This window comes from Mobula birostris, chromosome 10 (genome assembly GCF_030028105.1).
Source record: "Mobula birostris isolate sMobBir1 chromosome 10, sMobBir1.hap1, whole genome shotgun sequence".
NCBI lineage: Eukaryota > Metazoa > Chordata > Chondrichthyes > Myliobatiformes > Myliobatidae > Mobula > Mobula birostris.
Genome location: NC_092379.1, coordinates 123,465,277 through 123,489,602, shown reverse-complemented (window position 1 = coordinate 123,489,602; position 24,326 = coordinate 123,465,277). Strand labels below are relative to the sequence as shown.

General features: G+C 38.5%; 1 protein-coding gene across 1 annotated transcript in view; it reads right to left on the bottom strand.

Annotated features, from left to right (window-relative positions):
• Positions 1-16,883: 16,883 nt before the first annotated feature.
• Positions 16,884-24,326, bottom strand: part of abcb7 (ATP-binding cassette, sub-family B (MDR/TAP), member 7) — a 56,628-nt gene continuing 49,185 nt past the window's right edge. Inside the window, exons 13-15 of the mRNA XM_072270916.1 lie at positions 21,555-21,658; positions 21,220-21,327; positions 16,884-17,582 (exon numbers count right to left, since the gene is read on the bottom strand). Coding sequence (XP_072127017.1) covers positions 17,367-17,582; positions 21,220-21,327; positions 21,555-21,658 — 428 coding nt within the window. The 3' untranslated portion in view covers positions 16,884-17,366. The remainder of the gene's footprint in view (positions 17,583-21,219; positions 21,328-21,554; positions 21,659-24,326) is intronic.

Below are 24,326 nucleotides of genomic sequence, written 5' to 3'. Positions count from 1 at the left end.
TGGTTATTGAAAATAAAAATACAGACACTGGAAATCTGAACTAAAAGATGGAAAATGGTCGAAACCCTAATAGATCAGACAGCATCTGTAGAAAGTGAAATATTTAACATTTCAGCTTAAAAAAAACATCAGAAAAGATCACAGATTAGCTTTATTTGTCACATGCACATCAAAATATCGAAACATACATTGAGATGCGTAGTTTGTGTCATCTTATGGTAAGATGGCAGCACACATGTTCGCAGCAGCCACTCCGGGTCCAACTAATGGTGTAATTGTTCATCCTTTACATCATTTTTATAATCACAACACACTTGGGTATTAAGAACATCAAGTACTCTAGGTTTACTCAACAGCAAGTTGTTGGATAGTGATGGCACTGGACGTTGCCTATCGTGTCGCCTACTACAGCAACACAGGGATGATGGTATTAAGAGTCAGTGCGAAGAGGCAGAGTGTATTTCAACAAACAGTGTCTTAGACTTTTTTATTGTGATTGCAAGACCTTGTTAGATATTGGTAATGTAGAATACTACAAGTCTGGTTCACTGCTGAGACCAGATGGGGGTGCAGCTGTATTATCTCAGTTGTTGCATGGATCAGGGGCAGTTATGCCATGGGGTCACCTCTTCCAGCCATGCAGGGGAGGAAATGCCAGAGGTGGTATGGGAGGGTGCAGAGGTTTCTGTGAGCACAGTGGATTCCTTGCTTCTGTCGTTGGTGCTGCTCCCCAGTGTTCACTCGGTGGAAGACACGTTGGTTTGTGCTCCTCTATGGCTGCACGCATGCACAATGAGTTGTTCTTGCAGAAATGTGGCTCCAGGACAACTTCCAATGCACCATCAATCTACAGGCCATAGCACTCGGGGACTTAGACTTTTTTTTTGTGGGAGTGTGTATTTTTCTAATATAGTAACTATATATCCTATGGGCTGTTGCTTGTGCCTGACTACTGGCCTTGGAGGAACACAGTTTAGTTTGGCGGTATCTGTGTGTGTGGTTGACTATTAAACAAACTTAGACCAACAGTCCAAAGATGTACAGGAGACAGCCCATTACTATTGCTATACTTCTGCTGCCAACATAGCGTGTCCATAACTTACTAACCCTAACACATATGGAATATGGGAGGAAACCAGAGCACCTGGAGGAAACCCACACAGTACAATCAGCAGGAATTGAAACCCAATCTTACAGCTGGTGCTATAAAGCATTATGCTAATTGCCATACTAGCATGCTGTCTCTGAATAGCGAAATTGGTTAAGTTGCAGAGATAATAGGGGAGGGATAGTTAGGACAAAGGAAATATATCTGATAGAACAAGACTATGGTTGCCCAAGCGATCCTGATATTTGCGCAGCACTCTGGATTATATATTAATAAGGATATACAGAAAGGAAGAAAAAACATTAAAGAGAAAGAAATCAGAGAAAGGGACACAATTAGCTCCAAAATGTGACTTTTACTCCCAAAATAAGGGTAGGAGTCGTGTGTTTATCCCACCTACAAATTCCCCAATTTCCCACATCATAATGGGCATGAAAATGTTTCTTCAGTCCTGGGTCAAAATCCCAAAACACTCCAAGTGGCACTTTGTGAATCATCACAAAGGCCTCAGTGGTTCAAGAAGATAATTCACTGACATCAGTGCATGTCAGTGCATGTCTACACTGCTTGACTAAAGTGAAAAGGTTACTTTAACTGTGTCCTCACTGGTAATCAATCAGATGTAAAGTTCTTTTGAATAACAAGTAGTCAAGAATTCCATTCTTCTAGAAGTTTTCATAACAATGTCAACTGGTGTATATCAGAAATCTGCCCTTCTGTTTTTGGTGTATGAGGGGTATTTGTATGATCAGGATGATCAAATGGTCGAGATGTTGATCAACTGTGATCTAAATGCTTGTCAGAGCAGGTCTGAAAGGCAGTGTGACCAATTCATGTGGTAATGTTCCTGTAGGTTTTCATAGACTTGCAGGAGAATGGCATGATGCTTTTCTCCAAGTTGACAATAATTCTGTCATCTCTCCCCCCACCCCCCAAAAAAAATTATTGTCTTTATATCCTGGAATTTAAGAACAGAGGTTTCTGAATGGCTGTGGATCACCAGTTACTTCCTTCATAAGTTTTGAAAACTGCTTGTTTCAATCGTTTCCTCTGTGGCTTCAAGAACCAATTAATTATTACCATCAAGGACCAGGACAGTTCTAAATATTTTATTGGAATATAGACACTGCAGCTACAGTTCTACTGACACAGGTCAGTGTTGACATTAGCTGCTTGTTCTCCATGTAAGTTTTCTTAAGGTGTGTTGGTTTCTTCCTCCATTACAGAAATGTACTGGCAAATTAATTGATTACTACAGATTACAGGACAAAGGACATCCTGCTTTTGTAAGACTATTGAACGGACTTCTTGTATGATAATATGAATTCTTGATTTCACAACCTACCTTGTCAAGGCCTTGCACCTTACTGGCTGCCTACATTGCATTTCCCTGTACCAGTAACAACATATTTCTGCATTGTTTTGCTCTTTACACTGCCTTGATGCACGGATGTGATTCAATGATCTATGCAGATGCAAAAGGAAGTTTTCTACCGTACCTCAGTAATTCTAGCATAGAATGGACACAGGAGAAACAGGTGTAGATGGTGAGTACATAAAAACAGATTACAAGAAAGTGTTCTGAGAGATGACATCAACTCAATGAAACCAAATCTGACTGAAATGATTCAATTGTCACCACAATCACTGGACTGTATAATTATGGGCAACCCTATCACTAATTAGAAAAGGAGCAAAGATAAAAAAAAAATGTTATTTACTTTGTTACATATAATGCTATATACCCCAGGCTACTGTGGGAAGTGAGGGAAGAAATTGCTGAGTCTCTGGTGATTATTTTTGCATCATCAATAGGAATGGGAAAAGTACTAGATGATTGGAGGGTTGCAAATTCAGAATCAGAATCCTTTATTATCACCAAGTATGTGGACATATACAGGGAATTTGATGCCGGTTTCCCTGAGCTCTGGCTGTACAGAATCAAAAAGCAAACAGAACAATAGTGCAAATAATCGTGAACTATATACAATGAGGTATACCTGTGTATGTACAGGTGGACTTGGTTTATAATAGAATAAAATTCAAGTGTTCATAAGACTGATGGCATACGGAAAGAAACTGTTCTTGTACCTATTTGTCCTGGCATACAGTGATCAAAAGCACCTACCAGAAGGAAGGAGTTGGAACAGGTGATGTCCAGGGTGCGATGGGTCTACAATGATGCTGCTTGCTCGCTTCCTGACTCTAGATGCATATAAGTCCTGGATCAAGGGCAGCTTCACACCAATAATCCTTTCCGCAGCCCTGACGCTTCTTTGGAGTCTATTGTTGTCTTGTTTGGTAGCTGATCCAAACCAGACAGTGATGGACGAACAGAGAATAGACTGGATTATTCCTGAATAGAATTGAATCAGCAGCTCCTGAGGCAGGTTGTACTTCCTGAGTTGGCGTAGGAAATAAAACCTCTGCTGAGCCTTTTTGATAACAGTGTCCGCGTTAGGTGTCCACTTCGGGTCCTGGGAGATTGTGACACCCAGAAACCTGAAGGTCTCCACAGCAGACACAGTACTGTTGCGTATAGTGAGTGGGGGGGGGGGGAGTATTGGGGGGCTCCTCCTGAAGTCCACTGTCATCTCCACAGTCTTGAGCATACTTGGCTCCAGATTGTTCTGACCACACCAAAGGGCCAGCCGTTCCACCACCCATCAAATATTTTTCTCCTTGTTCAAAAAAGGGATTAGTGATAACCCAGGAAATTATAGACCAGTGAGTCTTACTTCAGTGGTGGGCAAGTTATTGGAGAAGATCCTGAGAGGCAGGATTTATGAGCATTTAGAGAGACATAATCTGATCTGGGATGGGAGAATGTGCAGATAATAAGGAACGTATTGGAAACAGGAAGAGGCGGTCAGGGTAGAAAATGAGCTATCACCATGGGCATATATTAAACGAGGCGTAAGGCAAGGCCGTGTTGGATCACCGGATTTGTTTAACCTCTACGGAGAATGGATTTTTCGAGAATGTGACCATCAGGAGACAGGTATTCCAATTGGAGGCCGGAAGGTGGATAATGTCAGGTATGCGGACGACACAGCGTTGTTAGCTGACAGCGAATGCGAATTGCAAATTATGCTGAATAAAGTGAATGAGAAAAGCCTTGACTACAGACTTAAAATCAACCATACATAAGAAAACAAAATCGATGGTGGTAAGCAAAACAAACACTAAAGACTCATTCATGATGGTATTGTTACAAGTGAATGGAATACATTGAATAGGCGTGAAAGTTTGATTATCTTGGCAGTTGTCTGACAGATGACGGGAGATGTGAAGTTGAGATCAGAAAGAGAATAGGTATGGCTAAGACCCTGTTCATGAAGCTAAACGATCTACTATGCAATTGGAAGGTAGACATCCAAAGTAGAATCCGCTTACTCGAGTGTGATGTATGGTCAGTACTGAGGTATGGAGCAGAAACATGGACTCTGAAGAAGGATGACATGAAACGAATTAACGCTTTTGAAATGTGGTACTATCAATGAACGTTGAAGATCAGCTGGGTAGAGCAAGTTTCAAATGAGAGGGTTTTGTCCGAAGCTGATAAACCACAGATATTGCTGGAGAAGATTATGAAGTTAAAGGTTGCTTATCGTGGACACATTATGCGGAGCGATTACATCTTGTCAGAGGGAAAGAAAGGAAAAGGAAGGCAAAGAACAACGTGGCTGGTTAACATCAAGGATTGGACCAAGCTGGACAAATCTAGGGATGTTGTGGACAAGTGTCGGGACAGAGCAGTGTGGAGGGAAATCGTCTGCCAATTGGAAATTCCAGATGCGACCTAACGACAACGAATCTGCTTAGGGTTAGTCAGCATGGCTTTGTCCAGGACAGGTTATGCCTTACGAGCCGATTGAATTCTTTGAGGATGTAACAAGACACATTGATGAGGGTAGAGCAGTGGATGTAGTGTATGTGGATTTCAGTAAGGCATTTGTTAAGGTTCCCTTGCAAGGTTCATTCAGAAAGTAAGGAGGCATGGGATCCAAGGAGACCTTGCTTTGTGGATCCAGAATTGGCTTGCCCACAGAAAGGAAAGAGTGGTTATAGATGTTTTGTATTCTGCATGGGGGTCAGTGAGAGTGGTGTTCCACAGGATTCATTTCTGGGACCCCTCCTCTTTGTGATTTTTATAAATGACCTGAATGAGGAAATAGAAGGGTGGGTTAGTAGGTTTGCTGATAACACAGTGGGGATGTTGTGGATAGTCTGGAGGGTTGTCAGAGGTCACAGCCAGACAGTGCTAGGATGCAGAACTGGGCTAAGAAATGGCAGAAGGAGTTCAACCCAGATAAGTGTGAAGTGGTTCATTTTGGTAAGACAAATTTGAAGATAGAATATAAATGGTTAGACTCTTTGTATTGTGGAGGATCAGAGAGATCTGGGGTCCGTGTCCATAGGACACTCAAAGCTGCTGCGCAGGTTGACAGTGTTGTTGAGAAGGCATATGGTGTGTTGCCCTCATCAACTGTGGGATTCAGTTCAAGAGCTGTGAGAGGTAATGTTATAGTTACAGAAGACCTTAGTTAGATCCCACTTGCGGTACTGTGTTCAGTTCTGGTCATCTCACTGCAGGAAGGATGTGGATATTATAGAGAGAGTGCAGAGGAGATTTTTAAGGATGTTGCCTGGATTGGAAAGCGTGCCTTATGAGAATAGGTTGAGTGATTTTGGCCTTTTTTCCTTGGAGCGACAGAGGATGAGGTGACCTGATAGAAGTGTATATGATGATGAGAGGCATTAATCGGGTGGATAGCTAGAGGCTTTTTCCCAGGGCTGAGATGGCTAACACGAGGGGTCAAAGGTAAGTTTTTCACACAGTGGTGGGTGCATGAAATACACTGCTAGTGACAGTGGTAGAGGTGGATACAATAGGGTATTTTAAGAGACTCTAAGATAGGTATATGGAGCTTAGAAAAATAGAGGTCTATGCAGTAGGGTAATTCTAGGCATTCTACATTAGATTACATTGTCGGCACAACATTGTGGGCCAAAGGGCCTGCAATGTACCGTAGATTTCTATGTTTGCTGTGAATGACAGTCAAATTTCCGTCAAAGTATTGACCAGAGCCAGAGAATGAGACATTGCCATAAAATCATCAATAAACACTTAAATATTAGAGTCCAAATAAGAAATTGCTTGGATTTATCATATAAAAAAACTGAGTTGTTGTATAATTGTACTGGAATAATATCGCAGCTGTGACTGTCTCCTTCACAAATACATAGGATCACACCACTTTAACGTGATGAAGTGCAATCATTGATCACTAAAACCTTGCACAGGAAGTAATGATGCAACACATCAAGTTAGTTCTGATAACATTGAATGGTTTGCTAAATGTACTATTATAACATTATTTATATGGATATTATGAAATACTGACAAAGTTTAGTTTGGTAAAATTTTGGAATTTACAATTCTGATGCTCCAAATGAACCAGGTGATAAAAGACATGACAGGATCTGCTGAATTGTTTAAACATACCAATATTATTGAGGAGAAAATTAGATAAGATCCTGAATTAAGATAATATATAGGCAACTGGTACTGTTGTCAAATGACAAACACAAGAAAATCTGCAGATTCTGGAAGTACAAAGCAACACACACAAAATTCTGGAGGAACTCAGCAGGCCAGGCAGCATCTATGGAAATCTCGATGAAGGGTCTTGGACAGAAACATCAACTGTTTACTCTTTACCTTGTGTCTCCAATGCAGGGGGAAAACTGGAAACTTAAACAAGGTCTGTTCTACCATTCAGGAAGTTCATGCCTGATCCTCGGATCTATTTTCTCTCACCGCCCGCCCCCTCCCCGCAGTGGTGTCCACAAGTTTCAACAGTCTCAATAATCAAGCATCCACTCTGGGAAATAGTACATTCTGGAGTGACCACCTTTTTTTTTGAGGGATACCAAGCAATAATGCAGGGAAGGGAAGGAACACCTCAGCAACAATAGCCACCCTTTTCATTAACTTCACAGTAAGTTTTTTTTAATTGCCTTTAAAAAGGATTCTTCTTATAGAAATATGTTTGGAATTGCGAAGAACAAATTCAGTGATCAAATGGAAGGAAAGTGGAATTCACACAACTTTTCTGTGAAGCAGTATAATTTTTAACAAGTCTATTTTCAAAGTGCATTATTGTTAAACATGTATTCCAAAGAGGACACCCATATTAACACTGTAAAGCTATAGTTAACGCATTTACTGTGGAAGGTGGGATGTACTACTGTCTTCTGTTACAAAAGCAGAAAGTGCTGAAAATTCTTAGGTCAGTCTGCAGCTGTGGGAAGAAAAACAGTGTCAACTTTGGAAACATGAAACATTGACTTCCTTTCTCATTCCACAGATGCAGCCTGACCTGCTGCATTCACCAGCAACTTTGATGTGCGTTGCTTGAATTTCCAGCATCTGCAGAATTCCTTGTGTTTACATTTATAGGATGTGCTTGTTTTAAATAAAGTTTCCCAGCATCTGCAGTTTATTATTGATTTTTTCCCCATCTAGGCATATTCTCTCAGATATATCAAATAAAACATTTCCAGCATGTATAAACACTCAACAATTTATTGTGGACTTGTTTAGCCACGTCCAAAGTCTTTAGTGTTGCAGTGCATTGTCAGTTTTTTTTTGCTCAAGTATATTAGGGTAATAAATATAGAGAAATGACAGTTAGGTGCAAAGCAATAGCTCAATTGAACTATTATGATAATAAAACCACAAAACCAGCTTACTGCCAGCTGTTGTTCTTCAAAAGATGAAAACTACTATAATGATTTACAATTGTTATGCAACACCATATAATCACAGTAGGTCATTTAAGTTATTCCTAATCATTTCAGTAGCAATCTACTAGAAAATAAATAGGGCAAGAATTTGTACGCAGCTTAACCAGAGTTACTGTTAATGGAGGATATTTATCTTTGGGGGGGGGGGGGAGAGAGAATGTACAATTTTCAACACTTGGTTATCTGACATGTTAAAACTCAAACAGTTCCTGTGCAGAATAACTGAGTTATTTGGATGCCAGATTTGTGCTCATTAACATGTTTTGTTGGAGGTTGGTGATTGGCTGAGGGATCTAATTCATTGATATGTCAAACCAAAAGGCTGGCATAGCAGGCTTCTCGGGATGCCTGTGTCATATGGCATCAAATCCAGATGGCTATAAAAGAAAGAAAGGATCTGCATGTCTTGTTCCTCGACCTGGCCAATGCCTATGGATCAGTTCCTCATTCCGTACTGTGGACTGCTTTTGAATTCTTTCAGGTGCCTGCAACAATAACAAATCTGGTAAAACACTACTTCCAGGATCTGCAAGTTTGTCTTACAACATCAGACTTCACCACAACTTGGCAACCACTGGAAGCAGGCATCATGGCGGGGTGTACCATCTCCCCATTGGCCTTCACTATGGCAATGGAGCTCATTATCAGAGCCTCAAAAGGGTTTGCGGGAGGAAAAGGGCTAGTTACCACTGATACAAGCCTATATGGACGACATAACAATACTGATGACAACTGTCCCCTACACCAAGAGACTTCTGAGAAAGCTTCATCAAAACATCACATGGGCGAGGAAGATCAAGCCCAGCACGTGCAGAAGCATCTCCATTGTCAAAGGTCAGGTCACGGATAAAACATTTCATATTGATGGAACACCTGTCCCAACTGTCTCAGAAATACCAGTGAAGAGCTTGGGCCGATGGTATGATGCTAAGCTCAAGGACACCGAGCAGTTTAAACCCAAAAAGGATACCATCATGTACACAGCTCGTATCAACAAGACCTGGCTGCCGGGAAAACTCAAACTGTGGTGCTTCCAGTTCAGAATACACCCAAGACTCATGTGGCCTTTAACAGTGTATGAAATCCCCATCAACAAGGTGGAAAAGCTCGAAAGAGTGATCAGCACACATGTGAAACAGTGGCTTGGACTTCCACGATGTTTAAATCCTGTTGGACTGTACGGGAACGGCAAATTAGAATTACCAATTGCAAGTCTTGTGGAAGAATTCAAATGCACCAAAGCAAGGTTGATCATGACCCTCACTGAATCTGAAGATACTGTTATTCGAACAGCGGCCCCCCGTGTGGCAACAGGGAGGAGGTGGACCCCATCTGAAGCTGTTCAGAGTGCGAAGTCTGCTCTTCGCTTCAGGGATGTGGTTGGCCAAGTCCAGCATGGGAGAGCTGGGCTTGGGCTCATCCCAAAGGCTCCTCAATGACACAAGGCAACATCAGTGCAGAAGAGACGGCTCGTGGTGGAGGAGTTGAGAAGACAGGAGGAGGCAGAGCAACACACCAGGGCCGTCTCAATGGCCAAGCTGGGTCAATGGACTAATTGGGAGAGCCTGGAAAAGAGGAAACTCAGCTGGCGTGACATCTGGGAGATGGAGGGATCTCAGCTAAGTTTTGTGATCAGAGCCACATGACCTCCTACCCACACCCCAGAACCTGAACCAGTGGTGGGGAGAAGACCCCACTTGCTCTCTTTATCAAGCACCTGGATCACTAAGGCACATTTTAACAGGATGCACCACGAGCCTCAGCCAGGGGTGGTACACTTGGCGGCATAACCAAGTTCTCAGGCAGCTGGCATCAATCTTGGAACAAAGGCGAATCACCACAAATGCTCTCCCACAAACATCGGCAAGAAATGTTCACATCACAAGATTTGTACCAGCAGGCCAGCCTCAAGGGCACCATATAACATCAAAAGATGTAAGTGTTCTGCAGGTTGCTTGGGATTGGAAAATGGACGCGAACTTGGGAAAAAAGCTTGTGTTTCCCCCAGACATTGTGCTACAACACCCCGGCCAGACATGGTCCTATGGTCCACAACAGCCAAGCTGGCATATGTTGTGGAATTGACAGTACCATGGGAAGATGGTGTTGAAGAAGCTCATGGAGGAAAAAGAACAAGTACTCTGAACTTTCAACTGAAGCTGCCCAGAATGGCTGGAAGACCAAGATTTTCCCTGTAGAAGTGGGATGCAAGGGATTCATGGCTACATCTATGATCAGTCTATTGAAGATGATGGGGGTGAGGGGTTATTCACTCCAACAAGCAATCAAGTCCTTGTCAAATGCAGCAGAAGAAAGCAGTAATTGGATTTGGATTAAAAGGAAAGACAACAACTGGGCTGCAAGATGAAGACAGGAGGGTAGAACTGAGGGGGGTGTATCTGGGACGCCAGGTAGCACCGTTGAGCCCTCGGGAGATGTCGTGGGCTTGTCAACGAAACGTCAAAGGAGGAGGGTGCCCACCTGATGACCCCGATGAGGTACCAACCCTCCTTGTCACCACTCTAAGCCCACTGCCAACTTCGAGAGTGCCGACTTATCATAGGGATTGAAGCATCAAGTCCCATTAGCTCTACAAGGGGTGATCGATAAGTTCATGGCCTAGGGTAGAAGGAGTCAATTTTAGAAAACCTAGCACATTTTTTATTTTTCCTACATTTACACACTTAGTCCAGCGATCCTGGAGCATACGGATCCCTTCTTTGTAGAGGTCGGTGTCTTGGACCTCCAGAAAGTGGTCCACAGCAGGGGTGATTGATAAGTTTGTGGCCTAAGGTAGGAGATGAGTTAACTTCAAACTTTCTGCATTTTCACTCAAAGAGATGAAATACACTTGCATGTAACGAGAGCTGTATAACTCATCACCTTCTACCTAAGGCCACAAACTTATCAATCACCCCAGCTGTGGACCAGCTAGAGATCCAAGATGCTCTCGTTACATGCACATGTAGTTCAACTCTTTGAGTGATAATGCAGAAAGTTTGAAGTTAATAACTCATCTCCTTCTACGTTAGGCCACAAACTTATCAATCACCCCTGCTATGGAGCACTTCTACAAAGAAGGGATCAGTATGCCCCACGACCGCTGGACTAGGTGTGTACATGTAGGAGGGGGCTATGTTGAAAAATAAATGTGCTAGGTTTTCTAAAATTGACTCCTTCTACCTTAGGTCACGAACTTATCAATCACCCCTCACACTTTGGCTAGGGGAAGTAACATTTAATAAGTAACATTTCTTACTCAAGATAGCATTTCTGCAAGTTCTCTTGGAAGCGTACTTGTGGAAATCAGGTGATTGAAGTCAGGCTTTGCACTAGCCGACCACAAATGACACATGTCCAGTCAATGATTGTGAAATGAAAAGACAAGTAGATTGAAATTTGGCAGAACTGCAGATGGATTGGTGGGGAGAGGGGCCAAATTTAGTGTTAAAATTACAAATCAGAGTAGAAATCACATCTGCCAGAACTTAAAATAAATTTATATGCATAGTGCAATTTGACAAAGAAAAATTAACAATGTATCACTTTGTGCAAACAAAGTTTGATATTGCAATTCAATCTGGGGGAAATAAAACACGTGGCAAGGTGACAAAAGGACAGATGCTAGCTTCTAATTTTGGATAAACTCTTAATAATCTACCTGTAATTACAATTCTCCACCCCAACCCCAACTTCAATTTTAATAGCAGTAAGGCAAGACACAATTCAAGCCCTGGGAAATGTATTCAATAATGTAAGATACACACACCAAAATTTAATCGACACTATTGAAAATATTTTTTTTAATTTAAGCATGTCTGCCTGGGATGGCTTATCATCCAACCCAGATGGAATCACATTGGATCTTATTCAAATAGACAGACATGCAATGTATTCTTTATTAGCCAGAAAGAACAAAAATAACATATGGCAAGCATGGTCAATGGTGTCAGTGTGTTGCCAAACACTTCTGAATAATCCAGTAGAATACAGTTTTAGTATCAGCTAATAAGCCTGCACTTCACTATGTTTTAACTAGATATATGGATTAAGTGCGCACAGTCAAGAAAGGATAAAAAATGTTAATCATTTACGTCTATCTAGACTGTAATTCAAAGCTGTCAAATTAAAATATTTGATTTACTTAATATTTAAATAAGAGTGAAGCATTTAATAAACCTTCCGTAGAAGTTTAAATGAGTTTACAGCTCTATAAAAATAACTTTAAACATATAAAGTATTACTAGAATACTGCATAGCGAAATGCAAAAATGATATAGCTTGTAATTTAATGTATTGATTTTGAATGAGCCAGTTGGTCTATATAAATAGTGTTGATAATGAAAATTAAAAACTTGCAGGAGCTAGAAAGCAGAAATAAAAATAGAAAATGCCAGTCAGGCAGCAACCATGGAAGGAGAAGCTAGCTGGCTTTTCTGGGTGAAGGCATTTTGACAGAACCGGGAAAGAGAAAATATAACCATCACAACACACACACACTTATTGCAAGAGCCCTTGACTTGAGATATTCATTTTGTTTTCTTACCAGGGTTGCTGTGTGGTTTGCTGAATTTTATCCAGCATTCTGTGTTTTATAACAGATTTATTAATAACATGTAGATTCCACAGACCACGTAAAAGAACAATGGAAAATGCATACAAAGCAATTAGGTTTAGTGGCAGCTCTCCACGCGTCTCCTGTTGACTTACTGGGTTTTTTCCTATTGTCAAGGGAACACTTTTTAAAAAGATAATTCCTGTATCAGATCCTGCTTTAGAGTTTGTTATATCTTTTATAAAGCTAGGGTTCAATGTCGAGGTCCTTCATTGTGTGCAAAGCAGGCTAATGTACACCCAAAGTATAAAGGCGGCAGCCATATTAGAAGATTTGATTTAAGCAGTAACTGAATGTACAGTATACTATAATACAGTAGGTAATCAAGTTGCAGATAAATCTTTATTTTTATGGGTATTTCCTCGATCATTGTGATACTATGTTTTGAAGTAATTGAAGAAATTCCACATCTGCCTTCCTAGGACAAAAAAACCTAAAAATGATAATTATCCTCTAGAACACCACAGCCCTTCGGCCCTCGATGTTGTGCTGACCCATATATTCCTTAAAAAAAGTACTAAACCCACACTACCCCGTAACTCTCTATTTTCCTTTCATCCATGTGCCAGTGACAGCATTTCTGACAAGGATGGATTAAAGCAAATATTGCTGGGTAATATATTCTACATTTGGCTAATGTACACCCAAAAGTTCCAACTGCATCTGGTTATTGCTTCACAAGGCATAACTGGTATCTGTCTAACACAAGGAGAAACAGGCATCCATTCATTCATCTAACCCATTAGCTTACACGACTGACCAAATTTCAACTGATTTCTGAAATTTGCTCAATCATTCCTTGTATTTTCATGAAAATAATGTGATGTTCACCATTTTAGTTTATTTTTTTATGACTTATTAAATTACATATAAGCCAGATAGTATGCTGAGTACTAAAAAAAAGGGTAATGGAGTGATATTTTCTATCAAATCAATGTTATAAGTTATTTTACCATTAAATATACAACCTTTTGTCAATTAACAAAAGGTTTACATGCACTAGTTTAGAAGAAAAATTGTTCTGCTTGCCAAAATGTGTTTATTGTCGGAAAGTATGTCACCAAAAAAAATAGTATACAAAGAAAACATGTTCGTTACATGGTCCCATTACAAAATCATTTAAATCAACTTAAAAATATTAAGAACAAGCACCAGATCACAGCTGTCAAAGTACTCTGAATTAGTTCACATACATTGAATAACTTTGAAGGAGCAGTTATCAATATAGGTAAACTTCTACCTTAATTGAAAATAAATGTTAGTTCCACACAACCATTTTCTTAGCATCCTTTTGGGTTACACACAGCATCAAATGAGAAAATTATTTATTTGCAGCACTCTACTGATAACCCTATTTGAGGGAAGGTTAAATACACCAATCCGTGTTCAGATTTTTCTCCTGGTTTTCTATGAGAAAAGTCATTGGTTGTCATTTGATTAAGTATACAAGTTTAGCTTTTAACAACCATTTCTTTCATTGGCAATGATTTATATTTATTACAAATAAAAAAACTATTGTGGAAATTCAGTTTCTAACAGTGCTTAATTTGTACAACGTTGCTTCGCAGAATTCAGCTACATTGGCCCAAATTAAATAATGATTAAAATACACAGATATGTCAGTCTTTGTATTTGCTACATCTACAGGGGGTTTGGTTAAAATTTCTAAGACTTCTTAATTGTACAGCAAGTATAATTCACATTCCAATTTCTGGGAATGATATAACGAAATAAGAAGGGGCATGTCATGATGTTCTACAAATCCAAACAATATCATTCCTGGGAACAAGCATAAATAATAGAATTTTAAAAATGCATATGCTGAAAATACTCAGCATGTCAGGCAGCATCTGCAGAGCGAGAAACAGAGTTAGCATCATAGGTCAAAATGTCTTCAATGCTGCCTTAAAAATACAGGTTTGAAAAAATAATCTTGTAAAACTAAAGTTATATTCCAGCAATGCTTTATGCTTTATTTAAGGGAAGAGCATGAGGATAATGGAAACCATCTTAATTTTATTAAAAATGAATTTGTTTAATTTTCTTTTAAAACCAGAGGTTTAAAAACAGCATAAATCTTTTAAGTAACAAACAATTCAATACTTCAGCATTCTGCAGGGAAAACATTGGCACATGGATGCTTATATTTGGATATGATTCTTTTACATTTATTTTAAGCAGCATGTACACATTTTCCCACATTGCATTTAAAATGAATGAGGGAAGTTATAGAATGGATTTTTTGTTTTAATTCCACAATACATTTATGGCTTATGCACCTAAATAGATCATAATGCAAAAAGTTGCTCAAGTTTGGATGCAAACGAAATTAACATCACTTTGTTCCATAGTAATTTTTTTTAATATAGTGCTCTTCCATTATTGGGGCGGGGGTAGGGACTGAGCAGCATCAGTGTTGTTGGTTTTAATATTAAATATAATTTAATATTAAACGCATTGTCTACAAATGTAAAAATGAAAAGGGGTTGCACAGTTTATTCTTGAATGAAGTTAATTTTGGTTAATAATTTTTTTAAATTTTTGGGCAAGGTATTTGTCGAATACAGATACGAAAGAAATAAGGTATATTCAATTTTACTTTAAGGATCTACTGGAAATCAAACAATTTAAAGACAAAATAAAATGCTGTTGTCCATATTATTTGGAGTAGCAAAATTGAGTAGAACACAAATACACACACTGCTTTTCCCCTTGCTTCATCCAGTCATAGGCAGTCTTCAGAACTTGGTGAATATCCCCTTCACATAGTTACTCTAAGCACCAATGCATTCTACTTGGTTCATTGTACACTCACCACCATTCAGGAATACAATACTCAGCAATGCTAACTACCAAGTACAATGGGCAAGAGAAGTGATTGGGATCAAATAATGCAACAACATACTTCATAATGTAAAAACAGAAAAATCACAAATCAAATAACTTTTTATAGAAAAAAATGTGATCTTGGATCAGCATTTAATTACCAAGATTAAAACGGGAACAAAAAAAATCATCACAGTGCTATTTAATATTTCCCATGGCCTAGGGACTATACTGCCAGAGAAACTGGCCCATTTACTTTATCTATTGCAAGAAGTTAAAAACATAATACATTTAGTTTCAGGGAGAATAAAATAGTTTGTACAATATCTTGTTGTGGAAATAGAAACATGAATAAAGTACAATTCAATTGGTTACTCTGTTTTAATTCTTGCAGATGAACTCCAAGATCAAAGACTGAAAACTGAATTGGTTCTATATCAGACTAACAATGATCATGAAAATCACTCTGGCTTTTTGGTATTATCATAAATTTTAAGTTGTTAAAAAGCTTTGTTTAGATTAGTGTCACAATGTGTAAATGATGGTGAGCATTAAACATCCAAACAAAATAACAGTTTCATTACAATTATTTATAAGGCGTGATTGATAAGTTCGTGGCCTAGGGTAGAAGGAGATGAATTATACAGCTCTCATTACATGCACGTGCAGTTCAACACTGAGTGATTATGCAGAAAGTCTGAAGTCATCTCCTTCTACCTTAGGCCACGAACTTATCAATCACTCCTGCTGTGGACCACTTTCTGGAGGTCCAAGATGCTGACTTCGACAAAGAAGGGATCCGTATGCTCCACGACTGCTGGACTAAGTGTGTAAATGTAGGAGGGGACTATGTTGAAAAGTAAATGTGCTAGGTTTTCTAAAATTGACTCCTTCTACCTTAGGCCATGAACTTATCAATCACCCCATGTAATTCCTTCACCACCCCCACCCCACCCCACCCCACCCCCCCAGGTAACAAAGACAAACCAAACAAAAAAAACTATCGAAGGTACAAATGGTGGCAGGACAGCATTCACATCCTACGATTATGTAACTTGTCACACAGTACCACCTTCATTCTCAAGTAATTGAGACAGGTATTTAGTATGAAGAACAAAACGCAGACGTGGATGACTGAAAAGGAATTTATACAGAATTGTGGGATATTTAAATCAACAGCATATACACAGAGGCTAAACAGCTCAAAAGATAACCCGAGGCAAATTCCTTCACAGCCTTTATAATGCTAAACTTTCCCTGAAAATATTGGCATCTTATCTCAAATTAATGACTAATAAATTACCAATGGGCTATTTAAATAATTCTGGATGTATTATAAAAGGACTGTAAACAAAGTTCAAAACAAAGAACAAAGAACAAAGTTCATTATTAGTAAATGCTGTTTCAGAAGACAAAAAAAAAGAATTCAGCTGTGTCTTATTCCCAAGCTTATTTCATTATGTATTCTAGTAGACTGCCCAACTGGAAACGTTTACAATAGGTAATATGTTGAAACCAGAATCCAACTCTAAATATTTACACAATTTATTCCTCAAGGATTATAATGTTACTACCAACATAGTTGTGAGCAAAAACAAACACTAGTTTAGCTTCCCATGACTATTCCTAAAATGTGGCCCATGCCAATACTGATACAGTATTGGTTCACCACTACATTACAGAAATTCAGTAAAGACACCTGTAATGCACTAAAATCCATTATGTACAATTCCTTAAAAATTATACATAGGAAGTGCATGGATGTTGCAATGGAATATTTATTTGATAGATTTTTGATACCAATTTTCAATTTGCTGTTCCATGAAAGGACTCTCAACATCAGGGTTACCAACCAAAAATATTTTGACCATTTTGTTTACGAAAATAAAAAAATCTTTACTAAAAAGGAGTTTCTCCCATTTTACTGTTCAAAATGGTCTATTTATATATTGGTATCCAACAACTCTGCCAGTGCAAAATGCCTAATACTAGATTAAAATATTTTTAACAAGAGCAGTTTCCACAACCTTTCACACTGTTCAGAATCTCTTCTGATAATTTTCTTCTTTCCTCTTCCTTGGAAGGCACATCTCTCTTTACTTCTTTACTACTGGAATTTTTGTTGAACACTCTGTTATTTTGTGTGTGCCACAGCTCAGAGTAAAGACTGTTGGCATTGTTCAAGAGAGACAAATGGGTTCCTCGCTCTGCAATTTTACCCTGCAGTGAATTAGAAACAAAAGTCATAAAAACATTGGGAGACTTGTACTCGAGTAAACAAAGCCTTGTTATCAGATGTTACTAATGATCCACCCATATGGTTTACAAGACTTAAGCAAAATGTCCTAATTAAGAGGCCAAAGTTTCATGGAAATAGTTAAAAAGGTATTAAAAAAATCAAACTAACATTTAACTGTACTTAAATAGTATACAGAACAAGTTACAATACGACTAATTCTACTACAGTATTATAAAACTGTATTAGTTCCTAATAGTTACTGATTGAGAAATTCATCCCAAGCATACTGCTGTTTTCTTTTGATTAACCGTAAATTAACAAAATCAATGCAGACACACAGTGCAGATAATGAACTGCCTTCCAACAATGCTTCATACTATTGCATCCTCCAAACCCTCATTTTCATTGTAACATTAAAGATGTTTGCTGATACTTTCAAATTATTTGTGGTTCTTAACTTGAAGTAGTTAAATCGTTTCATTTTCACTCATGGCTGTTTCTGGCATCTCCAAGCCTCAATGCTAGAAACTGCAGTGGGCAAAACAGTTATGAATTGTCTCACTGCTTATTACTTACCAACTATTAGTGACAAAAATAACTTTTTTTGAACCATCACACGCAAGTGACGCTAATTAAAAACTGTTTGTTCTAAGCACGGTGTAATATCTTAACAGCCACACAATGTGCTGTGATTGATGCTTGGTAGAAACTGTTTGGCAACAATGTGCTGTCCTAATTAAGCGGCACTGTGTCCCAAAAAACAAACAGAATCTATGCTGTTTTCTCGATTTGTTTTTGTTTTTTTGAGTTATCCCAAATACAGTAAACAGCTGCCCCAATTAACCAGAGTCCACTGTGTTTGATTTGTATAAAGTGACAGATGACTGGAATGAGTTTACAAAGTAAAAGTACAACTAAAGTTGAGTTGAATGCCCACCTGATTGAAGCTGGTAACCAATATATAAAAACTTAAATTATTAGGTTATTTCCTGATACAATCATACGGAAGCCCCATCCATGAGTAAAAGCCACTTGTGAGGAATATAGGAGGCAGTGGATTGCCAGGTCAACCTATTTCAGGTACTTGTTATTTTTACTAAGTGTTTTCTACCATCCCATGAATGCTTTTTATTTTTTTTAATGAAAAAGTAATTTTTAGGAATAATTCAATCCTAATTTTTTCCTTATTATGCAATGCCCCCCCCCCCATGCATTCATTAAGATTTATTTGAAGTGGTACAAGTTATCAGGACATGCAAAATAATTTAGATTGTTTCTCTGTACCAAAGATGCAACCTCACTTTTCACCTGTAGCACCAAATTTAATAAGTGTGCCCTAATTATACAGTACATATATGGTCAGGTCACACTGCCAAAAATCATTCAGATATTACAAAGTTCAATGCAAAAATCACAAGACCCAAGTTAGTGACAACTGACAAAATGATGAGTACCTCAACATAACAACTGATTCATCATGTTACTTATGCAGTTTTCAGGATAGGAACATCTCTGGCACAGACGTTATTTATCATCCATCTGTTGTTTTCGCTGAACAGAGTGGCCTGCTAGTCTATTCCAGAAGACATTTAAGTATTAAGTCTGGAATCTCATATGAACTAGATTGACAAGGACACTAGTGAACCAGAATGGGTTTGTACATTAAACCTTGGTCATTGTTATCCAATTTAAATTCCTGAACTGCAACAGTGTGATTTTAACTCTGAATTGTTAGCCCAAACCTCCTGGTTACTTGTCGAATGACAGACTTACCAAAATATCCAGCTGCCTATCCAGAGGACCTGATTATGAAAGGCAAATACACTCAGTGGCTACTTTCTTAGGTACACCAGCTTGTTAATGCAAATATCTAATCAGCCAATCAGGTATCAGCAACTCAGTGCACAAAAGCACGCAGAAGTTCAGTTCTGGTTCAGACCAATCATCAGAATACTGTGGAAACATGATCTAAGTGACTTTGACGGTGGAAACTACTACTACTTCTTTCAAAAATGATTCTGCTACAAATGGAACCTGTGACTTACATCTTGGTGGCGTTTTTGGGCTAATTGAGCAATCTCGTGCTTTGCTGCCTCCGAGAGTGTTTTGGGAGAGAGCATGTGGACTTGAGGCCAAGAAGCCTGGAGACGGGGTGCAAGCCCAGGATTGACTCCATTTCTTGCCAATCAAAACATCAAGCAAGATTGAAATCAACGAGGATGAGAACGGAAGGTGAGTGGGTGTTCAGCGCTGTATGCTTGCAGTCCCTCTTACTTGAAGCTGCCGGAAGATGGTGCTGGAATCTTGGTTTTTATGCAAGGTTTAAATAGATGCTGTTTGTGGATTGGACTCTGTAGCTCATGTTATGATATGTTCCTGGTTTCTGGTTACTTCTTTGTTTTTATTGCTATTTTGTGCAATTTTGATTGGAACAAACTGGCTCTGAGGCCTACAGTCAAGGAACAACAGAGTGCTAAATTGAACTGAAGTAAACTGAACATTCCTAAACTGTTTCAATTACTTTGTGGTTCGATATTTTGTATTGCGTTTTTCACTCATTTTTTTTGCTGTTTGTGTGATTTGTTTTTTTTTGCACGTTGGGTGTTTGATGGTTTCTTTGAACAGGTTCCATGGTGCTTTGTTTCATGGCTGTATGTGTTAGAAGATGAACCTCGGGGTTGTATACTGCATATAGACTTTGATAATAAATATATTTTAAATCTTTGAATGATTGTTGGTGCCAAATTGGGGTGGTTTGAGTATCAGAGACAGTGCAGATCTCCTGAGATTTTTACAAACAACAGTCTCTAGAATTTACAGAGAATGGTGCGAAAAGCAAAACTATTCAGTGAGCAGCAGTTATGTGGTTGAAAATGCCTTGTTAATGGGAGAGGTCATTGGAGAACAGCCAGACTGGTTCAAGCTGACAGGAAGGTGACAGTAACTCAAATAACCACATTATAACAGTGGCACACAGAGGAGCATCTCTGAACACAAAACATGTCAAACCTTGAAGTGACTGAACTACAAGAAGAAAAGACCACACTGGGTTCCATTCCTGTACCCAATAAAAGTGGCCACTGAATGTACATAATGATAGACAAATTAATTTTGAAAATTGATTTTAATCAGGCACACAAGGCCTAATACTATGTGCTCCAATCTCCTTATAAAAATACAGCGAAATACCTAGTGAACTTTGCAAAGGCACTACTATTCACACTGTGACCATAGGTTATTTGCAGCATGCCCTGTCTTCACAGCTGAGAATCCCTATATTCACAGTTTGGAGACAAGAACTCCAGAGCAGATGTTCATTGTGTGGAATAACAAAGATAAACTATCCCCACATTTACTAAGCAGCTTATAAAGACACTACAGGGTCACTAATGGAGCTGAGTAAATCTGCAGTTGCATTCCCTCCTTTTCTTCAGGGTGTCAGATTTTTAACTGCTGTGGAATTCACTTTGAAACAAGGAACTCGATGTACTGGAAATTACAGAAATTGACCTATTACTAAAGATAATATTTGGAAAAACTGCAGCTTGGATTCTGGCCACTGATAAAGTACTTATTAGCAATATGCTCTGAAGCATTCTCAAAACGTGGTTATCCTACCTTATCCAGAACCAGAATTTCATCTGCATCAACAATTGTAGTAAGCCTATGAGCAATAAACACGGATGTACGATGTTGAATCAAGTCCCTCACTGCATTGAGAATATTCTGTGGAGATTAGAAATTGGTTCTCTCATTAGTGTAAGGAAAACTGAAAACCAGAAAACTCAAAACAACACAACTTAAACAAAACAGAATACAAAAGCTTATTCAAAAATGAATCTTAGCATAAAAATCAATGAGATTAAATTAATCCCAATTAAAACAATTTACATAAAATTCGTTATTACAAGTGGGTTTGATTTGGTGTGATATATTTGATCAGAAAAACATACCTCTTCAGTTATGGCATCTAACGACGACGTAGCTTCATCATACAATATAATGTGAGGGTTTTTCAGTATTGTCCTAGCAATTGCAACTCTTTGTTTTTCTCCACCTGAGAGATTAAGACCACACTTTGAATAACAATGATCTATTTGAAGTTATCTGGTTCTTCCAGAAGTCACACATGAGGGTGAAGCACGAGTAGACGAGTTTAAATAGTAAAAGCTCTATAAAAAGTGTTTTGAAAAAACATCTTAATATGAAGGTTTAACTACAAACTGGCGTTTGAAAGCTTAGAACAATTTACCATTCATATAAAGTTATACTGGTGTGGTTTCATTTTGCATTAGATAATCTTTTGACTGTGCTCACTAGTGTTTGAATTTGGAAGTTACAATATTTTACCAAAACAAGAATCTCTTGCAAAATTTTAACTACTAGCACAAATTACACGCTTAAAATACTCATTCAATATAAACAGAAATAATGGATATTCCATCTGCAAGAACTAAACAGAGTTACTAAATAGAAAGATTGAAGTTTCTCTTCAGTGGCAGGGTTGGGAAGCGGGTGGAGTTCAGATTTATTGTTAGTCCAGGGACAGAGATTTAAACATTAACAAATGAAGAATTCAGTGAACAGCAGTGCTTTTTATGTTAAAGTGGCAAGATCAACCTGTGGTAACGTGGAACATTCCTGAAGAAGAAAGTACTTATTATTCTGTTGCTGGCCACAGAAAAAAGACCAAAGCAATGTATCATCCGTAGTTACATAAATATTTTAAGATGGTGGTTGCTCTAACATTTCCAAAACCAGAGTTACTTGTATCATTTACCACCCAGAAGTGTTAAATTTTGAATTACAGGTTTCCCCCACTATCCAAAAGTAGAGCATTCCTATGACACCTTTCGTAAGCTGAAATGGCGTAAAGCGAAGAAGCAATTACCACTAGTTTATATGGGAAAAATTTTTGAGCGTTCTCAGACCCAAAAAATAACCTACCAAATCATACTAAGTAGCACATAAAACCTAAAATAACATATAGTAAAAGCAGGAATGATATGATAAATACACAGCCCATATAAAGTAGAAATAGTGTATGTACAGTGTAGTTTCACTTATCAGAACCCGGAAGATTTAGCCAAAACTGATTTGTAGAAAAAAAACTGGCACGTACACACATGTGCACACACCTGCCCATGCAAGGCTTCACGGTCATGGTAGTCTTTCTCGGGGTAAACACAAGTTCTACAAGTCTGTGGTGGCCAGTGCTATCATGTTTGCTGTTGTGTGCTGGGGCAGCAGGCTGAGGGTAGCAGACACCAACATAATCAACAAACTCATTCGTAAGGCCAGTGATGTTGTGGGGATGGAACTGGATTCTCTGACGGTGGTGTCTGAAAAGAGGATGCTGTCCAAGTTGCATGCCATCTTGGACAATATCTCCCATCCACTACATAATGGACTGGCTGGGCACAGGAGTACATTCAGCCAGAGACTCATTCCACCGAGATGCAACACAGAGTGTCATAGGAAGTCATTCCTGCCTGTGGCCATCTTTACAACTTTACAACTCCTCTCTTGGAGGGTCAGACACCCTGAACTTAGGCTGGTCCTGGACTTACTTCCTGGCATAATTTACATATTACTATTTAACTATTTATGGTTTTATTACTATTTATTAATTATGGTGCAACTGTAACGAAAACCAATTTCCCCCGGGATCAATAAAATATGACTATGACTAAAGCGGGCGCCTTTTTTCGTAAAAGCGAAAATCCTCTTCAGATTTCTTTTGATTAGCGAAAACAGTAGGTCTTTCGTAAAAGCAAAGTGGCATAAAGCAAACTTGTGTAAAGCAAACTTTCATAAAGCGGGGGACAACTGTATTGCCCAATAACTGGTAAAGAAAGTGAACATGACAGAATTTTAGTAATTACGCCCTTTCATATCTGAAGTATTCATCAGAACATTACTTTTGGTCAGTGAGGAAGAAGAAATGATAACAGAATTATTGGAAGAAATGAGTTTATTCAAGAACCTGAAGAATAAAAATCTTATTTTCTATTCTTTTAAATTTAGCAGAGAAAACAAACAATCTTCTACACAATTGCCTCCAGTTCCTTTATGCAGATGCTACATTGTTTGGTAAAGAATCAATGTTTTGTCGCTGTGAATCATTTTGATTTGTAACTAGTAATTTAGCCCAAGGAGAGAAATCTGGCAGTGAGAATATGCAGAAATTATATGATGATTTTTTTTTAAAAAAGATGTTGTTAACTGAGGAATAAATGCTAGTCAAGACATATGGGATAGCCCTTCCCTCTTTCTCCCCGCCCCCTCCCCACCAAAACTGAGAATGTAGAGAGAATCTTTAACATCTATGTCATTTGCTCATCTCTATGTTTGAAAAACAAACTAGGAAAAATTAAAAGCTGCAGGTGCTAAAAACCTGAAATAAAAACCTGATTTTGTAGATTGAAAGGGCCGACTAACATTTTCCACAATGAAGTTATTCAGAAATGCAAAACTGAAACTTTTCTTTCTAGATCAAGGTGGCAGGAAGGGTGTAAAGAATACCTAGGTGCTGGCAATTAAAAAAAAATTAAGTCCCAGGAGCAGGCACACAATGATGGTTAAATTATACTGTGTGTTTCAAGAAGCTATGCTTAGCAATTCTTACCTTTGCAGAATTACAAACATTAAAACTATGTAAGAAATCCATTATGGGAACATTTTCCAACTGACATTCCAGAACTCTTTTGGGTGTAATTCATAAT